The sequence below is a fragment of the Camelina sativa genome, chromosome 15 (genome assembly GCF_030686135.1).
Source record: "Camelina sativa cultivar CO46 ecotype springtype chromosome 15, ASM3068613v1".
Lineage (NCBI taxonomy): Eukaryota > Viridiplantae > Streptophyta > Magnoliopsida > Brassicales > Brassicaceae > Camelina > Camelina sativa.
This window is the reverse complement of record NC_141894.1, coordinates 7,716,946-7,739,699: the sequence shown is the minus strand read 5'-3', so window position 1 is coordinate 7,739,699 and position 22,754 is coordinate 7,716,946. Positions and strand designations below refer to the sequence as shown.

Genomic DNA, 22,754 nt, shown 5'->3' with positions numbered 1-22,754 from the left:
TACATGTACTTGGAACAATTTATTAGCAAAATATGAAATAAACCATATCAACGAATATACCTAATATTGAGAGAGCGAGAACATGACTACATGAGTAGTGAAGATGGTGACACGTTGGAATTGAATTACAGTGATCTATCATTTCCTTAATTATTTCATAAATTGATCGTGCATTGCATGGCTAAATAACAATATAGAGTTCGTTGTCACATGTTAATTTTATACAATCATTTGAGCAACTTGAGTTTCAGTTTTAAATTCCATACTTCTGAAGCTTCCTCATTTTGCACAGTCGTTAACTTGGTGGACTTCGGAAGCGTAATGCTTTATTTGATCGAATATGATATGATATTTTAACGTATAACTTTTTTTTACTGATTCGATTTTCGAGTATGGAGATCTAAACGTTGTTATTCGGTAAGTAAATTGTACGTCGATGTTTTCTTAAAAGAAATCAAGAAAATTAACGAAACAATTCAAGTGTTATAAATCTAATGTATTTCAAATGACAGTCTTAATTTTTAGATTAACACATCTAATTGGATTGAACACTCCTAAACGACTACTTTAAATCATTGATTTTAGGAAATACAGTTGGAAATCTTCTTAATTAATCTTCCAGATAACCCGATATACAAACAAGGTATAAAATATACATTAAAAAATGCGACTCGTGGGTCTCGTGGCTTTTATTTATATTGGTATGACAAGAATTTTTTTACGCTTAAAAAATACATTATCACACTTTGAGCACGTCTAGTCTAACTAATCTCGTGGGACGTCTATGGATCAGGTCTCCTTACGCGTCTGATCCGAATAATATGGTAAACTCAATTAGAAAATGGTAACCCCAAAATTAAGAGGGGTATTGAATTTGACATTGTAAAAGATTTTAGAGTATTCTTAAAATCCTTTGTTATTCAATTTAAGATTTTAAAAAATATTCTGAAATTCTATGTTATTCAACTTAAGATTTATTAAAATAATACATAATATCTTGTTATTCAATTAGTGATTTTTAAAAACTACTTGAAATATCTTGTTATTCAATATATCACAATTTTTTTAAAACTTGCTTCTTTGAATAATTTTAAGAGACTTTTTTTTGTTTTTTAGTTGAAAAGTATGACAATCAAAATCATACCTATAGAAGTGGAATTTTGAAAGATTTTAGTGAAAAAACAAAGAGCAAAAAATCGCCGCCAATCATCAGCCACCTTTTCCACCAGTCTCAGCCTGAGCCGTCGAGTTTCCTGGGTTTGCTGCAGCATCACTAGAGGCAAAGTTAAGGGACAATGAATTCTATTGGTTTAGATCAGTTTCTGGGTATAAGTAATCTCTCTTGAGTTCACGAAGAGTTCGATCAGATTATTATTTGGATACAAAGAAAAAAAAAACATCACCATCACCATCGTACATGAACTGAGGACATAGTTCCAACTATTGATCTGATTTTCTTTTGGTGTTGTGTTGTAAAATATTTTAAAATCACCCAAAGTTTAATAGTCCAATCTCATAGAAAACTATAAAACACAATCAAATCTCCTAAAAACTTACTAAAATCTTTCAAAATTCTAAAATATTTAAATCCTGCAAAATCCTTAAAACATCAAGTTGAATACTCCCTCTAATATTGTAAACTCCATTAAACATGGGAAAATCCTAGATTAGTATTACATCATTTACATGGGCCGGCTTGTAGACCTACAGGCCAATTCACTATAAGTTGGAGGGAGTCTATCCCATGCCAGTGGATTCATTCCATGATGTCAACTTTGGAAATATCTTACTTATTTCACACACAAAAGACAAGTGAAAGAATCCTAAATAGTTCTTAAAAAAATGCTGAAAAATTAAACAAGCATAACCAATAAATAGTCCAAACATGTTATCTAGTGATAGCTGAACATGAAATAAGGCTTAACTTGTTATTTATGGGTTTGACTCCTAATAGCAACAACGTCACATGCGCATATGAGAAACCGGATTTAGACTGTACTATGTCTTTCTGGTTGGTTGGATTGTTAGTCGAAGAACTCAGATACTTTGGTAACGCGAAGTTCATGCATGTCTAATAGTTATTGCACCAATTCAATGCCGACCAGATGACCCAAAATTACCAAGAAAGTCAAAGTAAAATTTACCCCCAAAAGTACACATCAATAATGTTCAATGACATTGCATTATATAATAGTGCGGTTTTTTCGCAAAATGATATCAAAGATGATACTCGACGTTTGATAACATATTAGAAAAGCTAAAGTCTAATAATAACAAAGCGTGAAACTAAAATCACTTTGAACCGTCAACATTTACCAAAATTCCACACGTACCACTCAACACTGTTAGCATCAATGCGCACAGCTTGATCTTCTTATATCTTTTAAATGGTTGTAATTAGCAAACCCAACAACTCCTGCGATTTTCTTTCCAGGAACATACAGTTTATATGTCAGGCTTTTTTGTTTTTTGTTTTTTTGGTCATGTCTGTACATGATATCTAATAATTTGAAGAAATTAAATAACAATAGATCTATATGTTAAAAGAAAGTATATAAAGACAAGATTGAACTTAATTATACTGATATCATCATCATATGGGGGTTGCACGTATATATTATACAAAATTTAATTTAGTAAAACGTTATAAGTTATAACGCTAAACAAACTTGGAGCGACTTTTATATGGACCGTTGTTCACAATGGAAATTAATGTGCAATTAGTATGTATCTAATCAGCTACCTTTATTAAAATCGATAACATATCACATTGTGGCATGACCAATATCATAAATTCAAGAGAATGCTTGAAAACATTTAAACACAGCCAAACAGAACCATTATGGGTATATCAACTTATTCAAGAGACCATAACAAAATCAATGAAAGCGAAAGAGAAAGATGTCATGTGATCAGTTGGTGATCGGCATAACATGGACTCCAAACTGATGAAGCAACTCGCTGGCTTTTCCATGGAACCCGACGATCTTGTGGCCTTCCTCTTTGAGTGCGAAGGCTGTGCCAGCTTCAAGTCCAAAGGGAGAAGACGTTTTCTTATTAGTCTTGAACTTAAGCATAGTTATGACTACGTCTTCACTCCCAAAGATTTTATCGTATGTGACTTCAACTGCGGTGATGTATTCACTTGGATAATCAAGCTCAAACTGCAATCCAAAGAAGCCAAATAATATAAACAAATATGCTCATCGCTAATTGTTTTTCTTTTATTGTTAAATATAAAATATATTTTGATATAAAATAAAATCTAAGTACCTCCTCGAATTCAAGTAAAGTACTCTTTCCATGTTCACTTCCGACGATATCCTGAGCGTCTTTGTCGTACACGAACTTAACGACAGATACACCATCTTGGGCTTGTCCTACGTACACTTTCTTAACACCATCGTAAGCACCATCGTCCCATGCAGTTCCTTTATTACCACCAATTGCCAATAGTTTCTTGGGAGGAGGCGTCAAAGGAGTCAAAGGAGTTGTGGTTGTAGCAAAATATGCTCCAAGAGCATTTAGAGCTTCACCAGCACGTCCATGGAACCCAACAAGTTTTCCACCATTTTTGTCCTTGAGTAAAAACTTCTTTTCGGTTTCCAACCCATAGGGTGGAGAGGTTTTACCCTTGAATGTATAGAAGGTAAGAGATGTGATGATCTCAGAGTCTTGGCCATATACTTTGTCGTGGGTCACCTGCACTGCTACGATGTAGTCGTCTTCATCAACCTCAAACTACGTACAACAATACAAAGATACCTCTTGTTAGTAGAGACGTTAATTGGTTCTCATTTTCCAAAGCTTAAAAACTGGTCAGACCCAATCTTAACTAGGTTGGTCACTTGGTCCGCAAGCTTTTAGTTATCCCACCATAACGTTCGTACTATTAAGTGTTAAGTAGTTTGAAGAATTAATAATGCAAAGTTAAGCAAACTATATATTGACGAGTGGAAGCAAATATGATACATACCGTTTCAAATCCAAGAAGCGTTTTCTTTCCATGTTCACCTCCTTCAACCTCCTGAGAACCCTTCTTGTACACGATATTGATAGACGACACACCATCTTGTCCTTGCCCTACATGCACCTTTCTAATGCCATCGTGTACACCATCATCCCATGAGGCTCCTCCGGTACCTCCCCCTGCATCTTGCTTGATAGGAGAGGTCAAAGGAGTACTGGAAGTTAATAATGGAGCAAAGTAAGCTCCTAGAGAGTGGACATAATCTCCGGCAAACCCATGAAAGCCAATGATCTTCTTGTCTTGAACTTGGAGACTAAATGGAGTACCATCTTCGTATCCAATGACATCAGAAGTCTTCTTGTTGGATTTGAACTTAAGCCCTTGAATGAGACCTTCCGGGTTATACCAACCTTCTACCGAGACTAGATGCTCCTCTGGATGGTTAATCACAAACTGTAGAAGTCAATAGATCAAATTGTCAATACTTTAAAAAGAAACTATAGATACATATACTAAGAAGAGAAGAAGACCAATGGACAAGGAAGAAGTATAAGAACCGGGTCAGCTGCGATACTACGGCCCTTGACACCGCGAAGAGGGGCTTCTTCAGTTTTTCCGCTCTTAACATAGTCGAACTTAACATATTGAATGCCGTTCCCGCCTGCTGCGGCCTGAATCTTGGTCACAGCATCGTGTTCCGATCCATCGTCCCATTGGTTGCCGCCTTTTCCTCCTTTTACTTCAACTTTTTGGGCCATCTTTAGGAATATTACCTGTAATTACGAACACGATTAGTTTTTATAACCAAACTCTACAAAACTTTTAGCAGAGAGGAGAGTGAGAGTTTACCTGAAAAAAGAGAGGGAGTGAGTTAGTGATACATCATTACGAAGAAATACATGTGTATTTATTGATCTCATTGAGTATGGGCCAGTATTATTTCATAGCTAGGAGTAGAAGTTGATATATTTTATTATATTATCTCGTGATCCACGAGTCTTCAAAAAAATTATATTGTTGTGAATATGAAGCAAATGAGTTGATTTGAGTGGTTGATATTAATGATCTGATAGTAGTACGTACGTAAGTTTAGTTATTTCAAATATATATGATTCATTCATGAAAATCAATGAAAATAATTCTTATAGTTGAGATCGGTTGAATATATTTGAGATTTAAAAGATCATATTTTTCTAAAATCTAAGAGTAGACAGCGTCAAAAATTCAATAGTGTATATAATAAAATATAATAATAAGAATAATACTAAATCATTTCATCTAAATCATTTGATGCTTTTGTTTTAGAAGGATTATTAAGATTTCACTTTTAATGAAAAAGATAGTTAACATTATGTTATCTATATATGAGTATGATCGTATATAGGGTTTTGTCCTTATGTGCAACTTTGCAAGTAATACAAATTGAATCAAACCACCTTTATTAAAGCCAATCACATATAACATCAAGGACATAACAACTTCACAGAAGAGACCATGCTCAAAAACATTATTATAACATAAACAAACATAACAAGAAAAAGTTAGAAAAACCCAATCAAGATATCACAAGTGACAAATTTGGTGGGATTGAATGTGATGATCAGTTTGTGATTGGAAGGACATGGACTCCAAACTGATGAAGCAAATCATTGACTTTTCCATGGAACCCGACGATCTTGTAACCTTCTTCTTTGAGCTCGAAGGCTGTACCAGCTTCAATTCCAAAGGGTGTAGACGTTCGCTTATTAGTTTTGAACCTAAGCATATTTATGACTTCGGCTTCACTACCAAATATTTTATCGTATGTGCCTTCAACCGCGATGATGTATTCACTTGGATAGTCAAGTTGGAACTGCAGTTAATGAAAACCAAATAAAACAATTAAATAAGTCAAAGTGTTCATTATCGAAAACAAAGATAATTCAACAGTACTAATATATAAAATATGAGTTTTCCACTTATTGCTAGTTGAGTATAATTTAGAAATCTACAATTTCTCACGATTCAATAACATTTAAACGGTTAGATTGATTACGTCTGAGATAAATAAGTAAAAAAAAACTCATTATCTAGAGGGGATGTGTTAGAGACTTCATAATGAAAGAAAAACAAAGCAAGCATTACCTCTTCATATCCAAGTAGAGTATCATTTCCATGTTCATCTCCTACAATATCCTCAGCACCCATGCTGTACACAAACTTTACGGCTGATATACCATCTTGGTCTTGCCCTACATACACTTTCTTAACACCATCGTAAGCACCATCATCCCATGCAGCTCCGCCGTCACCACCAACTGCCGGTAGTTTCTTGGCTGGTACCAAAGGAGTTGTGGTTGTTGTGAAATACGCTCCAAGAGCATATATGATTTCGCCTGCACGTCCATGGAATCCAACAAGTTTGCCACCTTTTTTTCCCTTGAGTACAAACTTCTTGCCACCTTTTTTTTCTTCGAGTACAAACTTGTTCTCGGTATCCAATCCATAAGGTGGTGAGGTTGTTCCCTTGAATGTATTGAAGGTGATAGATGTGATTACGTCGGATTCATAGCCAAATATTTTGTCGTAGGTCACTTTCACTGCTACGATGTAGTCGTCTGCATCCACCTCAAACTGCAACAATAGAAAGATACCTCTCTTGAGTAGGGATATTGTACTTGTATTGAATTTTTCATTCTATATTGTATTAGGCGTAATTTAGTCATTTTTAAGAATATTAGGTTTTATTTGGTCTTTGTGGTTTTGTAAATCATTCTATACTTTAACTAAAATATTTTATTTTTAAAAATGGATAGGTTTGACGGGTTTGGTATGGCATGCATCTGATCAATTTGGTCCTAAATATATAGACCGGACCAGACCTATCCCTGAATAAACATTAGAATTTGATCCGACCCAAATTTAAACATGGCTTAAATGGATTGGTCCGCGAGCTTTTATCACGTCATAACGTACACCCCTAGTATTAAGCGTCAAGTGGTTTGAAGAACACACAATGCAAATTTATGCAAAATAAAGACAATAACGGATCGATATATCATATATGCAAACATTTTAACATACGTACTGTTTCGATTCCAAGTAGTGACTTCTTTCCATGTTCACCTCCGACAACCTCTTGTGATTCCTTTTCGTACACAACGTTGATAAACGACACACCATCTTGGTTTTGCCCTACATGCACCTTTCTAACGCCGTCGTAAACACCATCATCCCATACAGCTCCTCCCTTACCTCCTTGTGCTTCCACCTTTTGAGCCATCTTTATCTTTCTTTTGGTTAGTCCTTCGTATTACCTGTAATTACGAACACAAATTATTTATAGCTAAGTTTGTTACAAAAGTAGTATCAGATGAGAAAATGAGAATTGACCTGATAAGAGATAGATAGAGAGAGTTTGGTGATCCATTTACGAAGAATTGCATGGGTATTTATTGACCTACTGGAATATAGGGCAGTAATTAATTAGTAGAAGACAGTCGTATAATCTTATGATTCACGATTCATTAAAATATTAAATTTTGTTGTGTAACTGAAGCAAATAAGTTGAATTTCAGTATGCATGATTTGATAGGAGTACACGTTTCTTAATAAATAATGATATGCCTTCTGTTCTGTTTGAACGAGCACAACGGTTAGTTTCGTGACTTCCATTTTTGGTGTCGTTCTGTTTGAAATCGTATAACATAAAAAGGAAAGTGAATCTAATTGCAAACGTATCGGAGTTAAATATTGTTTCGTATAGAATATTGTTTTGTGCCTAAGTATCTCGTTGTCTCCTGCTCGTGAATAGTGGTATTTTATTCATATTGGGGTTAGAAAAATGGTTACAATACCAATTCAATAATATTTTTGGACCATTTCTCGATTTGTGCGTGTCATCCTGACGCAGGGGCCATGCTAATCTTCTCTGTATCGTTCCAATTTTATCGGATGTCCCCGAAGAGACTACCAATTCAATAATATACTTCTTTAAAACTTCAAACTTGACGTGTACGTCGACACAAATCTCATTGACGTGAGCTGTGTTTCCAATGCGGCAACGCGTGTTATTCAAGATCTAGATGATGAAGATTTAGGTTTCTTATAAAAACTGGCTAGAGGCAATAAAAAAAAAAAACGTAAACCCCATTTCTTTAGAAAACATTAATTCACAAGCAAAAAAAACCATCCCAAGTGGGCAAGTGGTAATTTTATTATTCTATCCTATTATGTAATGCATAATTTAACTTCTCAATAGGGAAAAAAAAAATCTCAATAGACTTAAGGCTATCGATAAAAACTAGAATGTAAAGACAAAACTGCGAAGAGAAGAAGAAGATGATAAGAAAAGTATATGAAGACATTGCTTTGATTTATCCGGTCTTGATATAATACTGATACTTACTAATATTTGCAAAGATGTATTTGAGCTGAAAAAGACAAAAATTTTGAATTTAAAGTTTTTTTATGTTGAGGATGTTAATTTAAATACTGGCAGGGAGAATTAGTATCATATGGCATATGGACAAATAGATGTTGAAAAGGATTTTACCGGCCTTCCCGCCTCGCAGAAACCCATCCATTATAGATAGTATAAAGTATAAACACGTATTTGTCAAAAGCTAGCCAATATAATATAATTTGATGTTAAGTTCACATATTGCATAATTTGTTTTTCCAAGGATTAACTATTATTAGGAAATAGAAGGATAGAGTTTAAAAATGGCGATTTCAGATTATTATTATTATGCAAACCTTCCATTTTTAGTTTTTACGAATTGGATTACAAACCAACCGAAAACAAAACAACATAACATTCACATCACTTGCGCAAATTCAAACAGAAATATCATAGGTAGTGTTTAGAAGACAGATTAAGGGATCTGATATTTTATTAGATGGAATTCAAAAGAAAGATGTCATGATCAGTTGGTGATGGGGACGACATGGCCTCCAAATTGATGAAGCACATCAGTGGCTTTTCCATGGAACCCAACAAACTTGTGGCCTTCCTCTTTGAGTACGAATGGTACGCCAGCATCAAGCCCAAAGGGATTAGATGTTCGCTTATTAGTCTTGAACCTAAGCATGGTAATAACCGCAGAGGTACTTCCAAAGATTTTATCGCAGGTGCCCTCCACCGCCGTGATGTATTCACTTGGATGATCAATATCAAACTACATGGAGGACAAAATATATATATATAAAAATGTAGTATTGGCTGATAGAAACCAATCTGACTTTACGACGAGAGAATATAAGTAAATGGGTTTGAAATAGATTGGCCTATTTAGGTTGCATTTTAATGGGTTTAACGCTCTAACCGTTTAGTTAGTCCATGAACTTTAATATAAAAATGCAATCTCTTAGTACCTCTTCGAATCCAAGTAGAGTCATCTTTCCACGTTCAGCTCCAACAACCACTTCAGAACCATTGACATACTCAAACTTAACGGCTGACACACCATCTTGGCCTTGACCTATATACACCTTCTTAACACCATGGTAAGAACCATCATCCCATGCAGTTCCTTCATCACTACCAAGTGCAGGTAGCTTCTTAGCAGAAGACAGTGGGGTTGAAGTAGTCAACGGGGAAAAGTAAGCCCCAAGAGAATGAAGATTGTCTCCGGCAAACCCATGAAAGCCAGTGATCTTCTTGTCTTGAACTTGGAGAGTGAATTGAGTACCATCATCGTATCCAATGACATCAGAAGTTTTCTTGTTGGATTTGAACTTAAGCCCTTGAATAAGGCCTTCAGGGCTATACCAACCTTCCACAGAAACCAAGTACTCCTCTGGATGGTTGATCACAAACTGTAGAGAGCAAGATCAAAATGTCAATAACCTCAAAAAAAAAAAAAAAAAAATGTCAATTGGAAGGAAAAGGTATAGAAACCGGATCAGCTGGGATAACACGGCCTTTGATACCGCGAAGAGGAGCTTCTTCCGTTTGTCCGTTCTTGACATAGTTGAACTGAACGTATTGAATGCCGAGTCCACCTGCTCCGACCTGAATCTTGGTCACGGCATCATGTCCCGATCCATCGTCCCATTGGCTGCCTCCTTTCCCTCCTTGTGCTTCCACCTTTTGAGCCATCTTTTTTTTTTGCTTTTTACTAATATTACGAGTTACTGCAAAAACAAATTGTTAACTTCAACTATTAGCTAAAATTTAAAAAATTATATTATCACAAGAGATAGAGAGGAAAAGAGAGCTGACCTTCAAAGAGAGAGTAGACGGTGTTAGTGATCTATTCAAGTGAATTGAAGTGTCAATTTATTGACCTCTTCGAATAAGCCAACATAATTGACCAATAAATAATTTAAAATAATACTCCTCAAGATATTTATTCATCTCTTAGATCCGCATATAGAGAGATTATAGACTATAGATTAATTACTACAGTTCTAAATAATATTAATCTATAGTTTCGTGATCCACGAGGAATATTAAAATATTTTATCAAAAAAGCTATAAAATATTATTACACTTAAATATTTTTAACCAATTCATATTCTTATAAATATTCCAATTATATATTTTTTTAATATTTGTAAAGCCACAACCCAAGATAAAAGTGTTACGCAGGGTTTTATTTTGAGAAAAGACGAACAACTATATCATGGGTCCAGGAAAGTATAACTGTGTATTTTAAATAGTAATGAATACGTTAATACTTTAGTTTAAATTATGGCATATAGGATTAGCATCAGACATCATATATTATAAAATTTACAGAGAGTGTATTAACCGATTGTTACGAATAAAAAGAAAAAAGAGATATCAATCAATTATATTAAATGAGAAGTGAAAACGCCCATATTCAATCTCAGCAAAATTTTACCATTATACCATTAATGAAATTGCCCTTCACGTTGAAATATTTTGCCCCTGGACGTAAAATTACCTATTTTTCGCATTAAAAATAAATCAAAAATCGGATTAGAAATAATCTAATTGCATAAAAAGTTAATTGCACAAATAGAATTTGCTAAATTAATCCCTAAATTTCCTGGAAAACATCCTTTTACAACTATAGTTCTGTTTTATACTATGAATTCTACAGATTTGAGATAATTAATGGGCTTAGATTGTTTATAGATTAATGGGCTTCTGCAGGAAAAAAAAACCCATAGACAATACACCTCCTCACTGGAAACCCTAAAAATATAGGTCATTCACAACTATAAATACAATCGATTGCTTTCACCATAACTCAACAAAGAAAAAAAAAAACTCTCTTCTCTTGAATTTATAGTTTTATCAATTTCAATAATTCTTTAATCATGTTCTCAAATTTATATTTGTATTCCGATCTTAATGTTTTTTATGATTCATCGACTGATCCTATTTATTTTCCTGTTCATATAGTGGTTTCTTAGAAAGCAAGATCCAATAATCATAATGCTTTGGTTGTTGTTGGTTCACCTTACAAAAAGGTATAATATTGTGCTTTTTTGGTTGAGGTTTTACGTTTAATTCTTTAATCATGTTCTAAAAAAAAAAACTCTCTTCTATTGAATTTATATTTTTATCAATTTCAATAATTCTTTCATCATGTTCTCAAATTTATATTTGTATTCCGATCTTGCTATTTTTTATGATTATCGATTGATCCTATTTATTTTTCTGTTCATATAGTGGTTTCTTGGAAAGCAAGATCCAAAAATCATAAAGCTTTGGTTGTTGTTGGTTCACCTTACAAAAATGTATCATATTGTGCTTTTTTGTTGAGGTTTTACGTTTAATTCTTTAATCATGTTCACAAAAAAATTTATTTGTATTCCGAATTTCTATTTTTATGATTAATCGACTGATTCTTTTTATTTTCATGTTCATATAGTGGTTTCTTGGAAAGCAAGATAAATAAATCATAAAGCTTTGGTTGTTGTTGGTTCACCTTACAAAAAAGGTATAATATTGTGCTTTTTTTGTTGAGGTTTTACGTTTAATTATTTAATCATCTTCCCAACATTTTTTATTTGTATTCCGATTTTCTGTTTTTATGATTAATCGACTCATTCTTTTTATTTTTTTTGTTCGTATAGTGGTTTCTTGGAAAGCAAATCCATAAATCATAAAGCTTTAGTTGTTGTTGGTTCACCTTTCAAAAAAGGTATAATAAATATGCTTTTTGATGAGGTTATAAATTTAATTTTTTTATTATGTTCTCAAAATTATATTAACATTCAAAAAAAAAAATTTCTTCAATCGAACATTTATAATATATTCTTATATTTATCTTCCATCTTTTTAAAAAAATATATTGCATATGGATCTTATTATTCTTTTATTTTCCTGTTAATGTAATAGATAATATCGATAAATAAATTTGTTTCTAATTAATATCAGGTATTATTTTATATAATCGGAATGATTAACGTGTTAAATTATTTCTATTATATATAATTTCTTTTTCATAAGTTGATTACACTTGGATTGCCATATTTGCAGGATAACTTTGATCGTTAATAACCATGTATATTTTTGGGAATATAGAAACGAAATTGTTTAATTTTTATCTTTAGCTTAAATTTCATGTAGATTATTTAAATAATCATGTTATATGAGAATTGATAATAATTCTATGTTTTAATTATTACTTTTCTTTATAAAAAAAAATATTGAACCGGTTAAACCTAAAGAATACTACAATGAGGATGGTCCTGAGGATGATGTTATGATTCCTTCGACGACTACAACAACTAAATTCTCAGATTGGATTATATTCAATACACAAGCTCTTCAAGCCAAAGAAATCGCTTATGCTGAAATTTCAAGCCCATCTGTTTGGTATCATAAAGACATGATGTGGAAGCCAAGATCAAAGAGAAGACAATTTTTTCACCCTACAATATTCCTATAATATTTGTTTCTTTAATTTAATCTAATTTTTTAATTGTAACATTAAAGGTTATTTAATTTATTAACAATAGAATTATTTATTTTATGACTTTTGTATAATAGAATCTTAAATTTTTAATAAAGCTTGGATTTATGAAAATATTTATTTATAAAAGTTTCTGAAAAAGTTCTAATTTATTCTATAATAGATTAATAAATTATACATAAATGAATGACGAAATAATCGTGTATATAACTTCAAATTTTTGAAATTTGGTAAATTTAAGACGATAAATATATGTAAGAAAGTTCAGTGTGCATGTGCACGTTGTTAGCCGAAAGGTATCCGGAGCTTACTCTTTGTTTTTTATTTCGAAAAAAGTTTAGTGTGCACGTTGTTAGCCGAAAGGTATCCGGAGCTTTCAACAAGCACCAGACGCCCAATTAAATCTAAAGATCATAACTAATATAGTTTGGTCAGTTACATATACATATTAGACAACTCAAATAACTGTTATATACCTTTATTTGTAAAAATCATACTGGCAAAGGATAAAATTTACGATTCAAATAAAATTTACAAATTTGAAATGATAAAGATGGAAATAACTATTGTTGAAAAATAAAATTATCATATCTCAGAAAATATATATATAAATATGTTATATATAATTACTTTAAATGGATGATTATTTGTATTTATTATAAACTTAAAATGATAAAGATGGAAATAAATGTATTTTGGTTAGTCTTTTATTTAGATTTTATATAATCGATAGATTAGGATGTAAGTAAGTATTGTTTAAATCAGTAAATTAACATATAGAAGAGATATATATGTTATATATTTACACATATCTATTATTATAAATACACAAATTTTATATTATTAAATAATTTTATATATTTAAGAATATATAGCAATCTCTTAGGTTATATATATAGACGTCGGTCAGAGCTTATGATTGATTACAAATCTCAAATATTTTCCAAGGTTCTTAAAAAATTCTTCATTCAATGCGTTTTAAAATCTAAATTTGATTATAATTATTGGTTTCGTTTAGTGCAGGTTATAATATGGTCATGTATTCTCTAACTGATCGTGTTTCACGTTTGAATCCTTCAAAATACGAATGGAAAAATCTTATTGTGATGATTACTTGGTCAGTAGGTTACATTTGCTCCATATTTTAAAATCTCCTGTAATTAACTTCTAATGTACTATGTACTATTTTGATATGAGTTTACGTCATTGGAAAAGTAACCAATGTTGGGTAATTCAATACTTGGGATCATATAAAAGACTCCATGGTTCCGAATAACGGAAATAATTATGAGCTTAGATCACAAACTGATCATATTCGTCACTTGGTAAAGATGTGTACAAGGAATTTAAAGATGCCTGCTTTGCATTGGGATTATTGGATGACGACAAAGAATATATTTTAGCTATAAAAGAGGAAAGTACATGATGTTTTAAGCCGTTTTTAAGGAAGTTGTTTGTCATACTATTGCTTTCAAAAGGTATTTCAGTGCCTCTCGATCTCTGGGTCGCTACAAAAAATATATTATGCAAAGATATTTTGTATTTGCAAAGGAATCGTACGAACAACCAAAGTACATATATAGTTATTTTATATAAATATATATAAGAAAATTTTATGATATATTGGTGTACACAGACATTTACAATTATTATTCTGATCATAAATATGTCAACTAAAATCAAAATACTCTATAATGCAGGTCTAATGTTAAGTCAGGATCAAATAACAAACTTATGTTTAGCTGAGATTGAAATGATTATGCGGTCTAATGGAAGCTCTCTGTCAACTATTGTGAATCCTAAACTAGACCAATCTATGATGAATAATAATGAGAATAGGCTTCTCATAGATGAGAGGAACTATAAACGTGCTGACCAAAGAGAGGATCACAACAGGTTGTTACGTATGTCAACCGATGAGCAAAAAAGTGTCTTCCTAGAAATTATTGATGTGAATTGAAACAATAGAGGTATATTTTTTGTTCATGGATTTGGTGGCACTGGAAAAACATTCTTGTGAAGTATTCTTGGCGCTGATATACGATCTAGGGATGATATTGTTCTTAATGTTGCATCAAATGGTATACCTGCTTTACTTATGAAAGGTGGTAAGACAGCTCATTCTAGATTTGGTATATCCATCAATGTGGACGAATATACAACGTGTTCGATAGATGGTCAATCCTATATTGCCGAGTTGATTAGAGAAGCAAAGCTCATTATATGGGATGAGTCTCCAATGATGAACATATTTTGTTTTGAAACGTTGGATAGGAGTTTGCGAGATATTATGAAGTGTGATCGAGTTTGCAAAGCTCATACAATTGTCATCAGATTTTCAGTTTTTTCCCCTTAATAATATTACTTTTTTCATATCAATATCTAAGTGTTAAGTTTTTAAAAATGAAAACGTGAAAACATCTTCAATATGTTAACATAAATTGTATTTTGTACATGCAAGTGTGAAAAACCTTATATTAAAACTGTATTTATTTATATAATATTAGAATTTTTAATAATCAGACTAAATGTGAGAAACTAAAAAGATTAAGACGCAACGTTTAGTCGTGACTCTTTGTATTCTTACAAATCAAAAATCCCCTTTTTGTTTTCGATAAAAGAGAAGATTCAAGTAAAAACCTAATTTGTGAAAATCATGAGGTTCGATTATATTGCTGATCTGCTACCCGGAAGAACTAATTGGTGTATCAATGCCAAGGTCTTACATTCTTGGAGAGTCAGAGAGTTCTTTACAAAACGAGTTCTGCTTCTTGTGGATGTAAAAGTTAGGGTTGTTAGTTGAATGATTTTTACTTAAATTTCAAGTTCTAACAGTTATTGTATATAAGACTTCTTACAAAATTGTTGTTAAACTGTGAAGGTGACAAAATTGAAGCTCTTTATTTACCCGATACACTCGCTAAACTCCCGAAATATATCGACGATGGTGAGTGGTACAATATTAGAAATTTCAAAGTGATCAATCCAACCATGGAGGAGAGGAATACTCATCATCCTTATCAGATTAAATTTATGGATGATACCAATATGACGCTGCTCGAATCATTGAGTCCTAAGAATTACTTTCGGTTCGAGGATTTGGATGACATATATCGTGGAAGAATATATCATCCCATCTCTTTCGGTAAGTATTTCTTTAATTGATTTTATATTATTTTGGTACAATCCGTCAATATAGTTAATTGGTATCTTTGTATTCGAAAAACTAGATTCCTTTTAGGATTTATGAAACTTTGTGTATTGGTCCTTCTCATAGAAAAGTACCACTTAAACTTTACCAAAAATAGATTAGCAACATTTTGGAAACCTAAATTCTGTCTTTTTCCCAAATTAGATGTCTGTGCGTGTATAATGGATGTGGAAGATAGAAGAAAGTCTGCGAGTGTCATTGATATTAATAAAGTTGTTCTCATGTTGTTGAATGGCAAGTAAAAAGATATTTACTCTACCTTAAAGACAGTTACGTTTTAGAGTTGTCTCTGTTAAGATTTTTATTTATTTGATAAACATGTAGGTGTGAGACTGTGAAGTGTCGTCTCAAAGACAACTACGCTTCTCAATTCATGACCGTATGGCAATCAAGCGGGTGCCATCTCATATACAAATCCGAACCTGTGTTATGTGTAATGCGGTTTATGAGGGTGGGAGAATATGAAGGTATGTAACATAAATTAGTTCTGATATAATCATCATAAGGTAACCAATATATTCACTTTAAATTATAAATGTCTGTAGGTGCACCGTGTCTTGAAAATACTTTGGCCTCTTCGAAGATCTTCATAAAACCAGAGTTTGAAGGACTGGAGCATCACCAGACTATGTAAGATGTAATTATGTATATTAAAACAAATTTTGTATGATGTTAAAGTAAAATTTCTTAAAACATTTTATATATTTACAGGTCTGAATTTGCTGGACGTTATTACATAAACCATGTGATGAAGCAACAAGGTGAAAGCTCAGACACTCAAATGTAAAGAATGGGATGTTGGCCGTTTATTTTTACTCATTTTGAATGTCTATAAAATTTTGTATGTTTGTATTAACCGCTACTTGAAATCCAACTTTGTATTACTCTCATCTTTATTTTGTAATTGAGATAATACATTATATTATTGAACTATTGGAAATTGCTTACGCTTTTAAAAATTTTGAATTTACTTATTGAATTTCAATATCTGTTTACTACAGTTTAGTTGTTTATTTAAAAGACTCAATTAATATTTCACATTAAGAGTATTATTTATCTTTAGTAAGATAAACCTTTATGTATATATGCAAACACAAAAAGTACTTAACAATCCAATAAAACATTTTAAACTTTTTCAAAAGATAAAATACTATGTTTAAATATGTCAATTATTACATGTTAAATCAGAAAAATAACATATCATGAAGTAACAAAACTGTTGTTGTTAAAATCCTATTACCGCGCTTAAAGCGCGGGTACCTCCCTAGTTATATTATTAAAAATAATTCACTATATCAATTATATTATACACGAATAATTAATAGGAAAGGGTTCAAGTTGCAATTTTATAAGTTTGAATTGTGGAATTAGTGACCTTTAATAGGAGTCTAATTGGTTGACGATTGGTAATTATTGTATGAATATTGAACATGAATCTGAAACACTATACTATAAGGCAATACCAAAATAAATCATTGAATAGAGTCAAATGGTAGTTATATAAATATAACACAATTTTTGTATCCTGCAATCTAGTAACAAGAACCAGATCATATGGATCTAGCCATCTCTACTGTAAGCAATATTGAAATTCTAATTGAAAACAAGAGGTATACTCCATAAACCCCTTTTTTGGGTTCAATGTCATAGTTAGTTTTAGAAAAAATTCTTAAGAAAAATTACGAAGCCTTCTTAATTCGAAATTACTTTTTGTGACATCCACAATCTTAAGCACCTTCAAAACGTTTTATTACGTGTAAACGTTTTGACTTTTGAGTAAAATAGATAGTTTTCACTGATATAACATGTTCATTTGGATTATGTACCACAAACAGAAAAAAAAAACAGAGCATTGAAAAAAAAAACAGAGAATAGTGAATATTTGATCCAGAGAAAATCAAATCAATGGAGGAAAGAGAAATACTAATAGTAATCTCTATTATCCATCCACATTAAAATCTCATATCTCATTGAAAACATATATATTGAATTATTGATACATCTTAAACATACTATAAGGAATGAGGGCCCTAATATTTTATGATGTGAGCCTTGACACAATCAACTTTTTCTACAAGGAGATGGGTCGGTCCAACTTATTCTTTTGATTTGTTTTTATGAACCGGCAAATGTTTAACGTCGATTTATCTCCTCCACAACTGCCTTTGATTAGCTATAGGTTTCGTATATACAATTGATTTCTTTTATGAATGAACCATGCATGGGACTATAAGAGTGAACGCATTTCAAAATTTTCAGCACATTTTTAATGGTATTTAGTTTTTTTTTAACAGAAAAAAGTTTTCAACGCAATCAGCGTTATTCATTTTGAATTTGGATTTTTTTTTTGACTCACGATTTTAATCTTTTACTTTTGAAACTAATTCTCGCTGTTTTTTTTTTTGAAGAAAATAAGCAATTTATTGGATAAAATATGTAACATGAAACAAACATTTCTTATTAGAAAAACACATGAAACAAATATATAGAAGGAAACGGACAAGCTGACAAAGGATCGTATGGTACCGGTCTCGACCCTTACTTATTGCACACCACACACAAACACACACACAATCACAAACGAACATCATCAAACAGCGTTTTAAATAAAAGCATGATGAGATTCAATTCCGAAAAAGAAGAGATCATCAAACCGGTCATTGGTTGGAGCTTTCCCAGCATGCATCACAAGTCCTTTCTTACCACGAATGGTTCCAAATGTGGAGGCTGTCCATCCTCTGCTACTCGGAGTCTCCTCCTCTTCACAAAACTTATCCACCCTCTCCCACTTTAACGTCTCTGTATTCAGCGCAAAAGTCCCATCGGCCAATTGACCTGGACCAACGTGACCTTGTGGGTCCATCGCAACCTCACCTCCAAACAACAGAATGTGTTTCCCAACAGCCGCACTAGCGAATACACTCCTTACTGAAGGCTTCTCACCAAACGTTTCCACTTGTGTCCACTTGTCTTGAACAGGATCATAGTAATGAACATCATCTAATTCGCATCCGTTGAATCCATACACAACCCATACCTTCCCTTGCACCACTTCGAGTCCTGCTCCTCCTCTAATGCTAAAGTTATCTCCTGGAGTCGCACACTGCACCCACTTCTTATCAGCGATGTTGTAAGCATCTAGTGTCTTGATCCGCTCCGTTGCACTCACTCCACCGAAAACGTAAACGTTGTTCTTATCGGCTGCCATCGAGTGGAAACTACGAGGAGTGGGACCTCTTTCCACCGGAGTTACCAATTTCCACTCGTTCTTGGTCGTGTCAAATGAGTAGAAACCATTATAATTCCGTGAAGCGTCTCGACCTCCGAAGACATAGAGGGTTGTTCCTACTGCAACCATACGAACACCTAAGCAAGAGAGGTGAGGAACGTCTCCCGTGGCTGGACAAATGGACCAAGTATGGGTCTTGAGGTCAAAGACGTAAAGGTATTTGTCGATGGGCTGATTTGGTGTGAACTCCCCACCAAAGGCGTAAATCTTGTTACCTACTTGTGCTATGCCATGCGAGCATCTTAGGCCTGGACATTTTCCTTTTTGCTCCACCTTAGAATTAATCAATATTAATATTTGTTAATTATTTATTAGAATGGGATTCTAATTATTGAACTAGCTCCCATAATGATGAGATAAAACTAATGAAAATATAAATGTAAAACAGTCATGAAAAAATCAATTTTTTGTTTGTTGGCCTAAGAGATTACTACCTTTGTCCACTTTCCACTCAATTTTGGAGTGCACGATGAAGAAACATAGGCCCCGAGGGCGTATAGGAAGTCGTTGGTCGAACGTCCGTGAAACCCAACGATTTTTCCACCGTGAAGCACAAACTTTGTCCCCGGTCTGCTTTCGATAGGCTGAGAGGTTTTGCCTTTAAAAGTCTTGAATGAAAGAAATGTGATCATTTCTGTGGGCATATCATTAACTATCTGACGGTAGCCTTCCACATAGACGATGTAGTCATCAACATCAATCTCAAACTGCAAAGAGAAAACAAACAATTTCAATGCGAGAACTAATCAACAAAAGACCCTCTTAGCCAGTCACAACATAGATAAATTTAGGGTATGTTGGCATTTTAGTACATTTTGGAAACTTAATTAGTGTTTTAGTACAAACACTATTTATAATTGGCAAAATAAGTGAGAGAGTGTTTGTGTGTGAGTGTGTGAGTGTGTGTGAGATAAGAGAGTTATGTAGGACCCATTTGTGAGATTGAAAAATTAGGATAATTATTTAAATAGTTGTTAATATAATCTTTTTTGGAAAACTTTTCAGATACAAAAAAATCTATATTTTTTTCTTTATAATTTGATATGCATTTTGTTTAATATTTTTTAAATATATTCTATACATCTTTTTTACCCGTACACTTTATTAAGTGTACGGATATCTATACACATTATTAAGTGTACGAATGTCTGTACACCTTATTAAATGTACGGATATCTGCATATCTTATTCAGTGTACAGATGTCTCTATACATTATTAAGTGTATAGATGTAATGTTTACACTTAGTAATGTATAGAAACATGTGTACACTTAATAAGGTGTGCAGATATCTGTACATTTAATAAGATGTACAGACATCCGTACACTAAATTATGTGTACGGATACAAAATTTGTAAAAAAATATTTAATATTATCAAATAAAATCATCAAACAAAATACATATCAATTATAAAGAACAAAATATAGATTTTTATATATTTGAATTTTTGTTTTTTTTTAAAAAACATATTACCAAAATATTTGAATAAATATATTTTTCCTTCATTTCTCTTTCTCTCTCACAATTCTATCTCACAAGTGGGACCCTGACTATTTTTCCAATTATAAATAGTACATGTACTACGTTTCTAATTAAGTTTGAAAAATGTACTAAAATGCCAATAATCCCATAAATTTAGTACCTCATCAACTCCTAGCAAAGTCTTCTTTCCATGTTCATCTCCAACAACCACTTTAGAACCATTGGCATACTCAAACTTGATGAATGCTATACCAGTTTGGGCCTTCCCTACATATACTTTTCTAACATCTTGGTGAGCACCATCATCCCATACATCTCCCATCTCACCACCTTGTGCTTCTAGCTTTTTGATAGCTGGAGTCAACGGAGTTAAGTGAGCACCAAGAGAATGAAGACTGTCTCCGACAAAGTCAACGATCTTCTTGACGTCTACTTCCACATTGAGTGCCATCTCTTTTGCTTGCAATTTAGTCTTACGAAATGTTAACCTGTAATGATGAACATATTTAACAAGATGCTATACGAACTACGATCATATGATATAGAGAGGGGAAGGGAGATGATGAGAGAGCTGACCTGAGACTGAGAGTAAAGTAATTAATGATTGGTGATGTGATCCAGTTTCGGATATTGCATGGGTATTTATTGGCACATGGACGAACATGCTGAAATATTTTTCGAAATATACTATTCTCTCGTGACCCGCGAGGGATTAAATGAAATACGAAACTTTTTTCACGATACAGCAGTACACATGTTATGCCAACTCACGTATGTTTTTTTTTCTACTCGTCTTACTAATTAACAGATTGTATGTAACAAATTGATATACATGTACAAAGAATAGATTTATAGTCATGTTTAAGTTTAAAAACAAATTAGGTCTTATATTAAATGCCTGAATATTTTTTTTCTAGAAATAAATAAACTTCGACAAACTCAATATTTTTGGTACAGAAAGTAACTGATTCCACCTTCTATTTTTATTAATAAAATTCAATTTAAACAACGATTAGCTATATATACCAAATGTCTTTTTTTTTTGGTTAAAATATATATTCCAAATGGTACTCGTTTATTTTACTTTTTTGTATGCAAAGGAGGAAATGCGTCATATCGACAAACTCAATATATTTGGTACATAAAGTAACTGATTCCACCTTCTATATTTATTAATAAAATTCAATTTAAACTACAATTAAACTATATATTCCAAATGTTTTTTTTGTTAAAATATATATATTTCAAATGGTACTCGTTTATTTTACTTTTGTATGCAAAGGAGGAAATGCGTCATATCGACAAATTCAAATATTTTTGGTATAGAAAATAACTGATTCTTCTTCTATATTTATTAATAAAATTCAATTTAAACTACAATTAAACTATATATTCCAAATGTTTTTTTTGTTAAAATATATATTTCAAATGGTACTCGTTTATTTTACTTTTGTATGCAAAGGAGGAAATGCGTCATATTCCCAATCTATATGTTAAATTATTTATATTTTACCGACTAAAATAATGACCCGCGTGGTTACTTATATATATTTTTTAAGTTTTATGCGTACCTCACGTTTTAAGCAACCCGTTTAGTAGCTGAAGTACGGCATCATCTTTGGAACAATAACTAAGCAACGTAACCCTTAGTTTATTAGTTGTAGTTTACTTGATTAAGTAAAACAAAATATTCTGTCTTTTGCTAATAGATTAATGTTCTGGAACTTTTTTGTACATAAAAGCTGATATTGCAGATTTAAAAACTGCAATTATTTTTCCGCTTTATGCTTTTCTTCACATCAGGTGTTAAACAATAATTAATTATTTTTTGAGCCTGAGTAAAATATAAAAATAAAATAAAAAATAGTTTATCTCTTCCGAACTATAATTTTTTTGGGAGACTTTATTTCAAAATATAAGATGTT

General features: G+C 32.3%; 4 protein-coding genes and 1 non-coding gene across 6 annotated transcripts; all 5 read right to left on the bottom strand.

The window, feature by feature from the left end:
• Positions 1 to 1,609: 1,609 nt before the first annotated feature.
• LOC109124801 (jacalin-related lectin 33-like) lies at positions 1,610 to 4,897 on the bottom strand. Of its 2 annotated transcripts, XR_015581495.1 has the most exons (6): positions 4,820 to 4,876; positions 4,528 to 4,743; positions 3,977 to 4,423; positions 3,274 to 3,741; positions 2,817 to 3,164; positions 1,610 to 1,719 (listed from the first exon to the last, which is right to left on the bottom strand). XR_015581495.1 is itself a non-coding variant. In XM_010467362.3 (5 exons), the coding sequence occupies exons 2-5, from the start codon at positions 4,726 to 4,728 to the stop codon at positions 2,913 to 2,915; spliced, it is 1,368 nt and encodes a 455-aa protein (XP_010465664.1). In that variant the 5' UTR covers positions 4,729 to 4,743; positions 4,820 to 4,897; the 3' UTR covers positions 2,729 to 2,912. The 2 variants fall into 2 exon arrangements, 1 of the variants encoding a protein (XP_010465664.1); XM_010467362.3 differs by lacking the exon at positions 1,610 to 1,719 and having other exon boundaries at positions 2,729 to 3,164; positions 4,820 to 4,897.
• Positions 4,898 to 5,390: 493 nt separating this feature from the next.
• Positions 5,391 to 7,372, bottom strand: LOC147926360 (jacalin-related lectin 32-like). Its single transcript, XM_087488428.1, has 4 exons — positions 7,343 to 7,372; positions 7,038 to 7,266; positions 6,095 to 6,583; positions 5,391 to 5,822 (listed from the first exon to the last, which is right to left on the bottom strand). Exons 2-4 carry the CDS (start codon positions 7,230 to 7,232, stop codon positions 5,571 to 5,573), a joined length of 936 nt encoding a protein of 311 aa, XP_087344554.1. The 5' UTR covers positions 7,233 to 7,266; positions 7,343 to 7,372; the 3' UTR covers positions 5,391 to 5,570.
• A 444-nt stretch (positions 7,373 to 7,816) lies between these two features.
• LOC147926359 (U6 spliceosomal RNA) lies at positions 7,817 to 7,919 on the bottom strand. The gene has a single exon (XR_015583032.1). It is a non-coding gene; the product is annotated as a U6 spliceosomal RNA (small nuclear RNA).
• A 745-nt stretch (positions 7,920 to 8,664) lies between these two features.
• LOC147926358 (PYK10-binding protein 1-like) lies at positions 8,665 to 10,323 on the bottom strand. The gene is made up of 4 exons (XM_087488429.1): positions 10,176 to 10,323; positions 9,852 to 10,087; positions 9,326 to 9,769; positions 8,665 to 9,129 (listed from the first exon to the last, which is right to left on the bottom strand). The coding sequence occupies exons 2-4, from the start codon at positions 10,050 to 10,052 to the stop codon at positions 8,878 to 8,880; spliced, it is 897 nt and encodes a 298-aa protein (XP_087344555.1). The 5' UTR covers positions 10,053 to 10,087; positions 10,176 to 10,323; the 3' UTR covers positions 8,665 to 8,877.
• An 8,127-nt stretch (positions 10,324 to 18,450) lies between these two features.
• LOC104745974 (thiohydroximate-O-sulfate sulfur/sulfate-lyase (nitrile-forming) NSP1-like) lies at positions 18,451 to 21,649 on the bottom strand. Its single transcript, XM_087488426.1, has 4 exons — positions 21,406 to 21,649; positions 20,990 to 21,317; positions 19,781 to 20,053; positions 18,451 to 19,619 (listed from the first exon to the last, which is right to left on the bottom strand). The coding sequence occupies exons 2-4, from the start codon at positions 21,278 to 21,280 to the stop codon at positions 18,660 to 18,662; spliced, it is 1,524 nt and encodes a 507-aa protein (XP_087344552.1). The 5' UTR covers positions 21,281 to 21,317; positions 21,406 to 21,649; the 3' UTR covers positions 18,451 to 18,659.
• Between the last annotated feature and the right edge of the window lie 1,105 nt (positions 21,650 to 22,754).

Coding starts and splice junctions, on each gene's coding strand:
- LOC109124801 (XM_010467362.3), bottom strand. CDS start 4,728: ATGGCCCAAAAAGTTGAAGTAAAAGGAGGAAAAGGCGGCAACCAATGG. Junction 4,424..4,527: donor GTAGTATCGCAGCTGACCCG/GTTCTTATACTT, acceptor TGACTTCTACAG/TTTGTGATTAACCATCCAGA. Junction 3,742..3,976: donor CGCTTCTTGGATTTGAAACG/GTATGTATCATA, acceptor TGTTGTACGTAG/TTTGAGGTTGATGAAGACGA.
- LOC104745974 (XM_087488426.1), bottom strand. CDS start 21,280: ATGGCACTCAATGTGGAAGTAGACGTCAAGAAGATCGTTGACTTTGTC. Junction 20,054..20,989: donor CTTTGCTAGGAGTTGATGAG/GTACTAAATTTA, acceptor TTCTCTTTGCAG/TTTGAGATTGATGTTGATGA. Junction 19,620..19,780: donor TGAGTGGAAAGTGGACAAAG/GTAGTAATCTCT, acceptor ATTAATTCTAAG/GTGGAGCAAAAAGGAAAATG.
- LOC147926358 (XM_087488429.1), bottom strand. CDS start 10,052: ATGGCTCAAAAGGTGGAAGCACAAGGAGGGAAAGGAGGCAGCCAATGG. Junction 9,770..9,851: donor GTGTTATCCCAGCTGATCCG/GTTTCTATACCT, acceptor TGCTCTCTACAG/TTTGTGATCAACCATCCAGA. Junction 9,130..9,325: donor CTCTACTTGGATTCGAAGAG/GTACTAAGAGAT, acceptor TCCTCCATGTAG/TTTGATATTGATCATCCAAG.
- LOC147926360 (XM_087488428.1), bottom strand. CDS start 7,232: ATGGCTCAAAAGGTGGAAGCACAAGGAGGTAAGGGAGGAGCTGTATGG. Junction 6,584..7,037: donor CACTACTTGGAATCGAAACA/GTACGTATGTTA, acceptor CTATTGTTGCAG/TTTGAGGTGGATGCAGACGA. Junction 5,823..6,094: donor CTCTACTTGGATATGAAGAG/GTAATGCTTGCT, acceptor CATTAACTGCAG/TTCCAACTTGACTATCCAAG.